The 13,717-nt window shown below is 48.1% G+C and overlaps 1 protein-coding gene across 2 annotated transcripts in view; it reads right to left on the reverse strand.

The window, feature by feature from the left end:
• LOC138481032 (fibronectin type-III domain-containing protein 3a-like) overlaps positions 1-13,717 on the reverse strand; it is a 2,755,868-nt gene that overhangs the window by 1,112,101 nt on the left and 1,630,050 nt on the right. For both annotated transcript variants that reach the window (XM_069612893.1, XM_069612892.1), the window contains one exon: positions 11,855-11,923. In XM_069612893.1, the coding sequence (XP_069468994.1) occupies positions 11,855-11,923 (69 nt within the window). The remainder of the gene's footprint in view (positions 1-11,854; positions 11,924-13,717) is intronic.

The raw sequence follows: 13,717 nt of genomic DNA on the forward strand, positions 1-13,717 counted from the left end.
AATATTTAGCTGGATTAGCCGAAATCGTGAGTTTCTCGACACTTCCCAGGGGTATAATAGTATCTTCTCGCATTCCTCCTCTTATGTCTACTCCGAGGTCCATCTCCCACCTCCCTTTCAGTGTTGTGCTTTTGGGGTTGGGTCTGTCTATCAATAGACCATATAGCCTGGACACCGGCCTCCAGCTGTCGCTCAGGTTGTGCATTAGAGTCATCAGGGGGTGCTCTGCTGGCTCCTCTGGCCACTTTTCCCATTTCCCTCTTGCCACCTTCCGGACCCTTTGGTACCACAGGAACTGCCCCTTAGGTAGCCCTTCCTTCTCCCGTAGAGAGTCAAACTCTCTAAAGACACATTCCTTGTACACATCACCCCCAAGTGTAGACGAACAAGTTACTATCTTACCTGGTAACGTTCTTTCGATGGGATGGTCCGACGATGTATTCCATATCTATGACATGTAATCACCACAGCTGTGCTGCTTCGGAAACTTTTTTCTGTGTACTGCGTCGATGAGGTCGATGCGCCGTCGTCGAGGACCTCCCTCGACGTCATCCGATGTGATAAGTAGGACGCACGACGCCCGTAGCCTCATTGTAGTTTTTTCCCCCAGAACGTGTGACATTAGTCAACTGCCAGTCAGACACAAAGCCTTGCGGAACGTAAGCTGCAATCGCAAAAGAAATTCTGCAGCGGGGAAGGCAGGGCGGGAGCGATATGGAATACGTCGTCGGACCATCCCATCGAAAGAACGTTACCAGGTAAGAAAGTAACTTGTTCTTCGAGGGTATTGGGTCCTCCGACGTATTCCATATCTATGACAGACTCCCAAAGCAGTACCAGAGCAAGGAGGAGGGAAAGAATTTAGAATCAAAATTTGGAATAGCCAATCAAATAGCAGAGCAAAGGACCGCCTTGCCAAAGGCCAGATCCAGTCCTCGTATGTACTGAAGCCCAGGTGGCTGCATCACAGATGTTGCGAATAGGAACACCCCTCTGCAGGGCAGTAGATGTAGCCATACCCCTGGTAGAATGGGCCCGCAAGCCAGCCGGTGGGTCCTTACCCGCCAAGCGGTAACACTCCGAGATGGCCAAAACAATCCAGCGAGACAAAGTCTGTTTCGTCACAGCTTGCCCCAAACGCTTTCAGGCGTAACCAATAAAGAGTTGATCGTCCACTCTGACCCGGGACATGCGCGAAACATAAAAGCTTAAAGCTCTCCTAGGATCAAGCCTATTGAGCCTCTCCTCTTCTTTCCCAGGATGCTAAGGAGGATAGAATTCCGGAAGAACAACCTTCTGGGCCAAATGAAATTCCGTCACTACCTTCGGAAGAAAAGAAGGACGTACTCTAAGGACAACCCTGTCCTTGTGAAATACAGTGAAAGGTGGCTTAACTGAAAGTGCCTGTAACTCACTCACTCTGCGAGCGGAAGTAACCGCAACTAAAAACACAGTTTTCAGAGTTAACAGCCTCAAAGGGCAAGAATGTAAAGGCTCAAACGGAGCACCCATAAGAAACTTAAGAACAAGGTTTAAATCCCAACCGGGCACCAGGAAAGGTGACGGAGGGAACACATTAGTGAGCCCTTTCAGAAACTGTGAAATTAAAGGGATTTTAAAGTAAGAACACTCTTCAGACGAGCGCTTAAAGATGGACAGCGCCGCCAGGTAACCTTTAATGGTACCCACTTGCAAGCCCCTGTGGGCCAAAGAAAGTAAAAAGGACAGAACCATGGGGATGTCACATGCAAAAGGATCCACATTCTGAACTCTGCACCAGTCGCAGAACTTTCTCCAACGGCAACGGTACAGAGACTTTGTTGCTGGCCTTCGGGCAGAAAGCAACACCTCCATCACGTCTTCAGGGAGGTCCCAATCCTTATACCTCAACCTTTCAGAAGCCAAGTGTGAAGGTTGAGGGATCTGACCTCTGGATGGAGAACCTGACCACCCCCTCCCATGAGAGCAGATCGTCTCGGTAGGGAAGACGACGTGGAGGGCAGATGGACAAGTCGAGAAGGTCCACCACGTCCTCCGAGCCCACGCCGGAGCAATGAGGATCATCCGGGAACCGAACTTCCGTAACCTCTGCAGCACTTGCAGGATGACGGGGACTGGAGGAAACGCGTACAGCAGCGGGAATGACCACTCCACCACGAACGCGTCTCCTAAGGCTCCTTTTGGAGGAAATTCCCACGAGCAGAACCTCTGGCACTTCCAGTTGACACTGGAGGCGAAGAGATCCACTTGAGGTGTCCCCCAGATGAACTGCCGAGATCGAAACTTCCTGCTGGATGGCCCAGAACTCGAGCTGCATCGCCTCCCTGCACAGAGGAAGTGACCCTGCTCCCCCCTTTTTGTTGAGGTAGTGCATGGCCACTGTGTTGTCCGTCAGGATCAGGACACTCTTTCCTCGCACAGTCGGCAGAAAAGCCTTCAGGGCTAGCCTGACGGCCCTCAGCTCCAACAGATTGATATGGAGTCTGGACTCCGACGGAGACCAACGACCGCTGTCAGCCCGTTGGTATGAGCTCCCCATCCCCTCCGGCCAGGGAAGCCAAAATTGAGCCCCCTTCATCAGGTTGCCTTTGACGGCCCACCACAGAAGGTCCCGGGCGACCGAGGGCGGCACCTGAACCGGGTCCGACATCCTGCCGGAGGACTGCGACCATTGCGTCTTGAGTGCCCACTGCAAAGATCTCATCCGCAGGCGAGGCTCTGGCACCAGAAGAATGCAGGATGCCATGAGGCCGAGCAACCTCAAGAACTCGAACGCTGGGAGCGTCTGGGCATGCTGAAACCTGTGCACCATCTGCTGAATGTGAAGAGCCCTCACCTGGGGAGGAAAACACTGCCCCAGGGAAGTGTCGAGCACTGCTCCGATGCACTGGAGCCGCTGTGTTGGCGTCAAATGGGACTTCTTTAAATTGAGGGAGAAGCCCAGCCTGTGAAGGGAGTGGCAGGTGACGGACAGATGATCCAGGACTTGCTCGGGAGAGCTCCCCCTGATCAACCAATCGTCCAGGTAGGGGTAGACGTGAATCCCCCCTTGCCTGAGATGCGCTGCCACCACCACCATGAGCTTGGTGAAAACCCTCGGGGCGGAGGTCAATCCGAACGGCAGGACCCGAAACTGAAAGTGCGAGTCGCCAACCGCGAACCTCAGGTACTTCTTGTGCTTGGGATGGATCGGCACATGGAAGAAAGCATCCTTGAGGTCGAGTGACACCAACCAGTCCTGAAGCTGAAGGGCCTGGAGGACTTGAGAGAGAGTAACCATCTTGAACTTGTCCTTCCTGAGGAGTTTGTTCAAACCGTGCAAGTCCATGATGGGTCTCAATCCCCCGCCTTTCTTCGAAATCAAAAAATAAGGGGAATACCATCTCTTGTTCCTCTCCGCTACAGGCACCAGTTCTATGGCGCCTTTCTCCAGCAGGGCCTGAATTTCCTGCGCAAGGAGCAGATCCAGACTTTGCAAAGAGAGGTTCCCCGGTGGATTGTCGCAAGGACTGTGCCGAAAGGGAAGACAGTAGCCGTGGGTTATGATCTCCAGAACCCACACATCTGAAGTAATGGCTTGCCACTCTACAAGATGCTGCGCCAGCCTTCCCCCAACCGGCGAACCATGGGACATGGCCTCATGACTGAGTGGGAGCGGCTGCGGCGTACCTGAGGGCAAAGAGGCAACTGCCCGAGCGGCCTTGGCACCACGAGTACCCTGTCGTCCACCTCTGGTACCCCTGCGCTGGCCTCTTTGACTGCCAGCTCCTCTCGCTTTACTGAAGGACGAGTAATAGCGTAAGGAACCACCCCTCCACTGCTGTCCCCTAGGACGAAAAGGCGGAGGTTGGCGAACTGCAGCGCCCAGCAACTTGGCTGCAGCTTTTGAGGTCTGCAACCTCTCAAGGCTCTCGTCAGCCTTGCTGCCAAAAAGGTGTTCACTGTCAAAGGGCATGTTGAGGAGCCGGGACTGCACATCAGGAGCAAACCCCGACTTCCGCAACCACGCAAACCTGCGTATCACGGTGCTCGCCGCCATGGACCTACTGACGCATTCAGCTAAGTCCAAACCCGACTGAACGGACTCACACATTGCATCCTTACCATCCTGGACCATAGCAAGGAAACCCTCCCGTTCGTCCCCTTCGGGAATATGTTCAGCCGGTAACGCAACACAGTTCCACAGTGTGTGTGTGAAACGAGACAAGGCACAAATGGAGTTGGCTGCCTGAAGCGCCATACCACCAGAAGAAAACACTTTCTTCGCCCAGCCATCAAAACGTTTGTCGTCCCTATCAGGAGGGATGGTAGGGTACGACGCCTGCACCACCAAACTCTCCGGAGTGGGGTGCCTGGTTAAGTAGCAGGGGTCGCTACTGGCTGGATAGTATTTTCACGTCAAGGATCTGCCCACCGCCGGGAGACTCTCTGGAGCAGTCCAAGCCGCTGCCACCCTTCTCTGCAGAGCCATATGAAAAGGCAAAACCGGGTCAGTGGGGGGACCGAGATCAAGGATGTCCGTTAGATCATCCTGCACAAACTCCCCTGGGGGAGCAGACCATCCCAAGTACTCAGAAACCCTAGCCATAAGGCGCCGGTACGAGGAATCGGCATGAGAGTCAGGCTCAGGCCTACAAAACTCCACCTCCGGAGAGGTGTCCAGTCCACTGGCATCATGCAGTGACTGCCTCAAATCGTCAAACTGACTATGGCCCGAGACAATTTCATCTGGAACCTGACTAGGAACCAGGCAATCAGAATCCTCATCCGCCTCTGAAATTTAATCCAGGTGGCGAAAAGGCGGCACCCGAGAGTGCTTGCTCTTAACCAGAGCCTTCCTAGGGGGTTCCCCCGTGCCACGGGGTACCTCCGCACGAAAGGCGTCTAGCGAATCAGCGCCGGCATCGAGAGAACAGGCATCGGCGCCGAGAGGATCGGCGTCGAGGAAATCGGCGTCGACGTCAGATGCAGCGCCGCCAGCATCGGCGGCGTCGACACAGCCCTCGAAGCCGGAGCCCCGAGCGTGTCCTTCGACGACCTGAGCGTTGACGGCTTCGACGACTTCCTCGGAGCCTCGAGAAAGCCTGTTGATGCCCTCGACTCCTCAGACGTTGACGTCTTCCTTGAAGACCTCACAGGTGCACACGGTCTCGAACGCGTCGAGGACCGGGACCTGGCACGGGTAAGTCAAGAACGAGTCTCCTTGCCCGAACGGGACCTCTCCCGTGACTCGTGCAGACCACTCTTGCGAGCGGTGTCTCTCGACCTCTTACGACCGACCCCACGCGGGGGCGCGGATGGCTTAGTACCCTGCGACACAAGAATCGCCAGCATTTTCTTCCCGAAGGAAGCCCATTCCTCCGGCGTCGCACGGCTGGTGGGGTAAGCGACGTGCCGGGCAGAGTCCTCCGAAGAGGACATGGAAGACGACCGGTGTAGGTGCTTCCGAGAATCCCTCGAAGAGGCTGAGGAGTGGCGAGACCGACTCCTAGAAGGAGACCCACGAGACTTCCGACGACGCAGAGAGTCACCCCTCGAATCATCCGTCGAAAGCCCCGCAGACTTCGACTTCCGGCGCTTGGACACCCGACCTACCGACAACTTCTTCTTACGTTTGCGTAAGGCTTTGGATGTGAGCGACTGGCAGTCGATAGTCATCCGTGTCGTGGGCCTCCCCGAGGCACCAGAGGCAGGCGTCGTGCGAGTCCGTCACCGACATCTTGGACCCACACTCCCCGCACTTCCTGAAGCCCGGACGCGGGGTCGAAGACGAAGTAGAAGACATCTTCACACGAAGGATTTTCACAAAAACGAACAGGTTCGAAGAACCACGAAGAACAGAACTCCAAAGAGTCGAGGCGTTAACCGAGATTCACAAAGCAACACGTTCGCGGAAAAAACGGAACTGAGGCTACGGGCGTTATGCGTCCTACTTATCACATCGGATGACGTCAGGGGAGGTCCTCGACGACGGTGCATCGACGTCATCGACGCAGGACGCAGACGCCGAAAAAAGTTTCTGAAGCAGCACAGCTGTGGTGATTACATGTCATAGATATGGAATACGTCGGAGGACCCAATCCCCTCGAAACCCCACCTTTGCCAGTGTCTCACCACAGCCAGATGCCTTCTATCTTTGCAGACATGGGCAGCAATTGGAGTCTCGGGTGAGTAGGGGTGCACAAGTTTTAGCAGTGCCGCAGCTCTATGCCACACCTTCCTTCCCAATATTACAATCATGGGGGCACTTCCCAAACAACCCAGTGGTAGCCATAGGATCTCCTTCAGGCGTGCAGGGGCCACCAGTTGCCATAGCAATTCAGTTTCCGATGTAGCCTCATCCGAAAGCCATCTAGCTACAAAGCTAAGTTGTTCTGCAAGATCGTATTTTTCCAAGTCCGGTAGTTGTACCCCTCCCTCCCTATCAGATAGGCGTAGTATGTCAAGTGACAGTTTATGCCGGGCCGCTCCCCATAGGAATTCATGTAGCAATCTTCTAACAAGCGGAAGGAGGCTTTAATATAGTAGTGGACATTATTGAATTAATATAAAAACCTTGGCAAAATTATCATTTAGGTAATGGCCACCTTGCCCATCAGCGATCGTGGAAATCTAGACCGAAATGTAATGGATTTCCTGAATCCCTTCATCACAGCTGCCGTGTTGCTCTGATGCATTTGTTCTGGTGTGTGTCTTATGTTAACTCCCAAGTATTTGAATGTTTCCAACTGCCACTGGAGCCCCACTTTCGGCAATTCTTCCACACCCCTTCTCCTCAGACCCGCCAATAGGAATATACACAACTTTACTTTGCCAAAGCAAATCCCATATACCTTTGCGTAATTGTCTGGCACCTCCAGTATCACTGGGACGTTGTAGTGTGGGTCTCATATAAAATAGTACATCATCCGTGTATAGTGATACCAAGTGGTTTACTCCTCCGATCCTTATGCCCGCTTCCAGAAACTGCTTTTGGAGATGTATTGCTATCGGCTATAGCCTCAGCATGTAGAACATGGGTGACAATGGGCACCCTTGCCTGGTGCCTCTTTGTATGTCCAGGCCGATGACCCCACCCTCCCAGATTTTATCCTTGCCACTGGTGTAGTGTTATGTATTCATTGGTAACCATAATAATTGGCAAACAATTATTGTACAACTGTCCTTTCCATGACGCAAAGAAAAACTATTGGGAATACATAATACTGTCACTGATGCAATAAACAAGGAAAAAGATCCCATTTGGCAACCAGAATTCCAAAACTACTTACCAACACTCAATGAAGAAATGGAGCAAGAACAATTGCTGGGGAAAAGAATTACAAGAAGATACTCAAGCCACTTCAGAAAACCAAATCTCTGATGTAATGTTTTGTGACTTGCATAGCACCTAATTGCACTTGCCATTGCCTCAACAAGCTTTAGGTTGTCTTGAGAGTGCATAGACCATTGTCTGGACACACATTGTAAATTGCACACTGCATTACAGGAAAAGGATAGCGCATGATACTAAAGATAGGCAGCACACGATGTTATTGCCACAGAAGACGAGTACTCGTTATATTTAGCAGTTTTATGTGTAGAGTGCTGTGTGATTGACTAGGTCAGCTAACTATCTTACATTAGATGAAAGGGTTGCAAATGTCGGCCGGAGATGATTAACCACAAAAATGAAACAATACTCAGGCTGCAACAGAAATGTGCGGGGCACTGGGAGAGATTGTGCAATCTGAACTATAAAAAGTATATAGAGAGGCAGCATGCAGCAGGGGACAAACCAGGGAGAGCCCTGGCGTGGCTATATATAAGCGAGACCCCTAGACCCACAATCTGAACGATAGCGAAGCATGATGGGCATATAGTGGACACCAAAGAATGAGTTAACCAGGAATTTGCAGATTATTACCGGCTACTGTATGAAGATGTAGAGGAAAGTGATAGCAGGGAAATAAGAGAAACATTGGAGGATATTGGATTGCCGCAGATTAGTGCAGAAGAGCGAGAGGAGCTGGATGCTCCAATCGCTCTAGAGGAATTGGAAGAGGGGGTGAGGCAGCTACCCACCAGCAAGGCCCCTGGGCCGACGGACTCCCTATTGAATTTTATAAAGTGTACAAAAATGAAGTACTTCCCCCGCTCTTAGAGATGCTAGATGAGGCATATGAAGTGGGAAGACTACCAGAGTCCCTGAGAGAGGCGATTATTATACCACTCCCCAAACCCAATAAGCCTGGCCATGATTGCGGCAAATATAGACCCCTATCAATGTTGAACCAGGATAGTAAAATATTAACAGCGGTCTTGGCAAACAGAATGAAGAGGGTCATTGATAAATTAATACACCCCGACCAGACCGGCTATGTCCCTAATAGGAACATATCCAACAATCTCAGGCGACTCCATCGAGTCATTGAACACGCAAACAGGGATGCGGGCGAAATGGCAATAGTATCGCTGGATGCAATAAAGGCCTTTGACTCGGACAAATGCCCATGGCTGATGGCGGCCCTGACCAACTATGGAATAGGACCAGGGTATCTCAAATGGGCTAAATTAGTATATAGTGCTCCGCTGGCCAGGGTCAAAACAGGAGCAGTAATATCAGAGAGATGGCAACTCAGCAGGGGTACTAGGGCAGGGTTACCCGTGGTCCCCCATGCTGTACATCCTAGTCCTGAAGCCCCTGGCAATATACCTGAGACAACAATATGATATAATAGGCATCACCATAAAAGGGGAACCACATTTAATTTTCTTGTACGCTGACGCTATGTTGTTGTATCTACGTTACCCGGAAGAAAATCTCCAGTATGTGATGGAAGTGATGGAGCAGTTTGCAAGGCTGCCTGGCATAGCTGTGAACCCCAAAAAATCAATCCTGTATATTTCCACTGGGCAGATATAGAGGGATCCCGTTAGAGCAGCTACCGGTTTTACAGATACCATGGGAGGTCAGCACGTTTCGATACCTTGGGATAGATATATATATCACACGGTGGAAGCAGAGCACCAACATAACACTGAAAAAGCGATTAAGAATATTGAAAATAGCATGAAGTTTTGGGTGAAGCTCCCCCTGGCGATGATGGGATGAGGGGCAATGTTGAAAATGGTGGTCCTGCCAAGACTACTGCATTACTTTAGCAATATACCACTCTGGATACCAAGGCGGTTCTTTGTGCGACTACATAGCATATGCATGGAATTCCTCTGGCATGGGACGAGAAACAGAGTGGCCCTTTGGAAGCTACAAAAACCACATGAGAAAGGGGGTATACAATTGGCAAACTATGAAATCTATTACATAGCAAGCCAGCTGCAATTTGTAGCCAAATGGCTCTCTGAACCAACCTCGGAGTCCAGGCTGTTCGAATGGACTGCGCCCCATTCTTCCTAAAAGAAATTATCTGGTTACCCAGGTTGGATATGGAGGGACGCCTAAAGATGATACTTGGATGGGAGATTTGCGCAGGGCCTGTCAGGTAATGGAAAACCCCTCCCTGTGTTCCCCGCAAGTGCCATTAGTTGCACTGGCGGGAAACGAAAAGCAATTAAGAATGATGATTAGGAAGTACTGGGAGCCGGTGGGGATAGCAACAATGGACGACATATGGCAAGAGGGGAGTATAAGGGACTTTGAGGAGTTGGGGGGGAGGAAACAGGGTTACATACGGGACAGTATATTACATACCAGAGGGTGGTGTGACGAATTAAGGAGACGTGGTCTGAAGTAGTACTAGAAGATTAACCAGATGCCATCATAGATACAATATATGATATAGCAGAAGGGGGACACGAGATATCTAGAATATATGAGCTCATGATGTCCAAAGTGGGGAAAGAAGTGGTACAGCTGAGGCAGGACTGGGAAGAGGAAGTGGGGGCCCCGATGAGTGATGGGATATGGGAACGAGCCCAAGGGTACCATAAAAAAGTGTCGAGAAATGCAAGACTGCAACAGGTACAACTATATATAACCCACGGGGCATATATGACGCCCAAGAGGATAGCCAAATTCAAGAATACAGGACGACAATCATGCCCCAAATCTGACGAAGAAAATGCCGGAATGGTACACATGTTCTGGTCATGTCCAGTAATTGAGAGATTTTGGGGCGAAGTAGCACAAAGGCTGGAAGAAAAAGGGATTAAGATGGTGGTGGATACGGTGCAGGCTTGCCTGATGGGAGGGTTTCCCAGACCATGTAAACTCAAGCATGTATGTAAACTAAAACACCAGGCGTACGTACTTGCAAAAAGGAGAATCGCTATGGGGTGTAAGGCATGCCATAGACCAAGAATAGAAGTATGGTGGAACGACCTACAGAAATGGGCTGAGGCTGAAACTACAGTTTGGCAGGAAGCAAGTAATTTTGGGGGGGGGGGAGGGGGGGAGGAGGAGGAGGAGGAGACGGAAACCTTGAAAGCCTGGAAACAACTAATAACTGAGCTATTGGGGCCTGCGCAGGATTGGTCAAGCGATCAGGACCCAACAGAAACCATGGAAGAGGAATACCTAATGCAAGACAAGAAATAGAACATGAAGGAGAGTAGGCTCGGAAAGGGGTGAGGGAAGGGGAGAAGCAGTGGACACGGAGGATGTGACGTATATTTTAAATGCCATTAGATGTACTGCAAGTTTCATTTGTGGTGTTTGTTGTAATAAAATCAATAAAATCGTTTACAAAAAAAAAAAAAACACACAACAATGCCTCCACAACAATAACTGTGTTGAGACTTCATTTGTTAACTGACTTGGCAAAACAATCAAACCAAAGTGTCTGTTCAGAAAATGGTGACCTGGTGAGATTACCATGCAGATTAAATTTGCAATACAATTGAATGTTGACCATGAAGGGAAGCATTACCCTTATCATGTATAGTAATTGCAATAACAGGCTTGCAGCTTACAACACAGGTGGAAAAACACCACCAAGAGGATGACAGCTAAGCTAATTTCCACAGGCAGAGGTCAAAGCAATAGCAATGAGTTGAAATGAAAAACAGAGAATTTCAAGGGATTAAAAAAAAGACAAACATTTCCTGTCAACCGATGACAACTGCAAAAAACAATTTCAAATCCCAGGCAGTTCGGTCATAATTTACCTCAATTCTTATCTAATGTGTGAATCAAATCTACTTGAATGAAGAGTTATTTTATGAGGCACTTGACTTAGCTAAGAAAGTTACATTTATTTAATGGCCACTATTGGATGCCGGGCAATGAAGATAAAAGGTAGCAAAGGTGTAGAAGGTAGTACACAAAATACATGTCAGCCCATAATTTTCTCAAATGACATCTGTATACAGATTATCTTCGATTTACTAGAGCTCTCAAGTTTCCCTGGTCACCCATAAGAAGGTCACCCAGCCCTGTTTATTTACGCTTTGGATTCTGGTACTTTTTCTTTCTCATTTGCATTTTAGGAAAAATGTAAGTCCCAGAATTACAAGCAAAGAAAGGAATGGATAGTCTTCTCACGCATGACCACAGGAAACTTGAGCACCTACATTTATCAATCTGTTTTTAACCAAGCTTGCTCAGACATAGTCTCTTGCGACTAGAAATAGTTTTAACAACATAGGTGGCATTAAAGTGGGTAGGCAACTTATGCCAACCGTAGAGTGCAGAAGACCATTGAAATGCTCTATATTTCATGCAGACGCCGCATAACAAGTTGCCAAAATATTTAACAGGAAAGTAAACAGATGAGCTCAGCATGGTTTCAAAAATTATGATAGTTGTCATATCACTAATATTCTAAGAAATCCTAAAATGTTTCAAGCAAGCACGTCATGGATGACTCCATCTATGAATCATACTCTAATAACATGGAAAAAAAGGACTACTCACCATTTAGCGTGTCTGAAATTTCTAGAACATATTCAGAAATGTCCGACCCGCCATCATCTTTTGGAGCATCTGGAAAGAAAACATCAGCACACTAAATCTTTAAATAGCCATAAAACAATGCATGTGTGCAAGAACATTTCAGCCAAGAAAAGGAACGATAAAAAGATAGATGTTTCAAACAGTATATGAGAACAGTAGGAAAATTAAGAGGCAGATGAAGGGGGAAATGAGACATCTGTTGAAGATAAGAAGGGAAAAAATGCCACATCAAGATTTTAAAGGTGTGGGGTAGAGCAGGTATGTCTAAAGGGAGCAAGTTTGCACTAATTGTGTTTGGGAGCAGAAATCATGCAAGTGGCCACATTACTGAATCATAACAGGATGCATCTCAACTGTGACAAAACAAGGGGTACAATTCTATGTCAAGACAGGAGGTGAGCATCATGTTTTAACTTTCTTTATTGCTACCACCTCAGCACTCCAAAACAGTAAACATTTAAACTGGGTATTTTCCCGTTTTCTTCCAGGATATGAGAAAAAAGGGTAAATACAATGAGTTTTCAAGAAATCTCCCTTTTTACTACTACGAGTCCCATGAGCCTTCCAAGTCCCTGGTATTCCTGAGGCTCCTCTTCTCCACTTATCAGGTGCTTGCCCGGGGTATAAGATCCTCCAGCCCCAGGTCCATTCCTCTTTCTTTTTCTTTTTGCTTCCTCAGATAAGTGTTTCTGGTTTTATTGGGAATTGGTCTTTATAGTTAAGGTGTAACAGTCTCATGTTACACGAGGTGTGGTGATTTTCTGTGTTGGAGCTAGCATAAATAACGTTAGGAAGTGCATCCGTGGTTTGGAAGCGATGCGTGTGAATGGGAGAGTAGCCGTTCTACTTTATGTGAAGCGGTGTGTCCCATAAGGTAAGATTTTGTCTTTTGGACGTTTTTTCATTGGAAAGGTGTATTGAGTTAAAAGGGCTATTATGAGTTTATTTTAATAGTTCCACAGTACGATTTCACAATAGGCAGGATGCCTCATGTTGGATGCAGATTTTCTACGTTCTGAAATTATCTTAAGTGAGCATACTGGGATAGGTTGGCAGGAACACGCTCTAGGTAAATGTATCACTGTGGAGGTAGGGTTGAATTCACAGGTTAGGTTTGCTTTGAGGATGGGTGATTTTAATGTATAGTTTTCAGTAGAGGTGGTGGCAAAAGGTTTACTTTGATTTTGGTGATTTTGGTGTTTCACAGAGGGGTTGATGACTTGATTTAGGTGCACTTGAATGTTTTATTTAGCTATTAAGTTGTTTTTGTTTAGTTTGTTTAGTTGGTGTTCATTGATATGTTTTGGTATTTTAGAGTTCGTCAATCATACTATTTTGCTGACGACTGCAGGCGTCTCCACAGGGATCCTGGTTTCTGTGCACACCGTGCACAGAAATACATCAAATATTTTTTGTCAATATTTCCATTTCAAGGTACATATAAAAGTCTTTTTGTTTAGATATTATTCACTTTGAGGTTTACTTTTGGAGTCACACCAGTTGCATTACTGTGATTAAACAACCACTTGACATGATCATGTATAACTTCTGTGGATTTGTGTGTAAACATGACATTTAATGAACAGCTTTTGTAGAATTTGTTTAGGCAGTTGAAACTGAGTGAACCATGAGATGACTGTTAATTTTGTACATATCTGTATTTGCAGAAGGAGTTATTCCCCGAAACGCGTAGAGCTTGAAGCTGTATTTCAAAATTGGGAGTCCATTTTTATCTGTTTTTCAACTTTTCTTTATTGGCAAGAAGAAGCAGCTTGCCCATCACAAGTAACACCAAGCCAAAACACACAGTTTGCATTTAAATCA

Source organism: Ambystoma mexicanum, chromosome 5p, assembly GCF_040938575.1.
Source record: "Ambystoma mexicanum isolate Mex_15411 chromosome 5p, UKY_AmexF1_1, whole genome shotgun sequence".
Taxonomy (NCBI): domain Eukaryota; kingdom Metazoa; phylum Chordata; class Amphibia; order Caudata; family Ambystomatidae; genus Ambystoma; species Ambystoma mexicanum.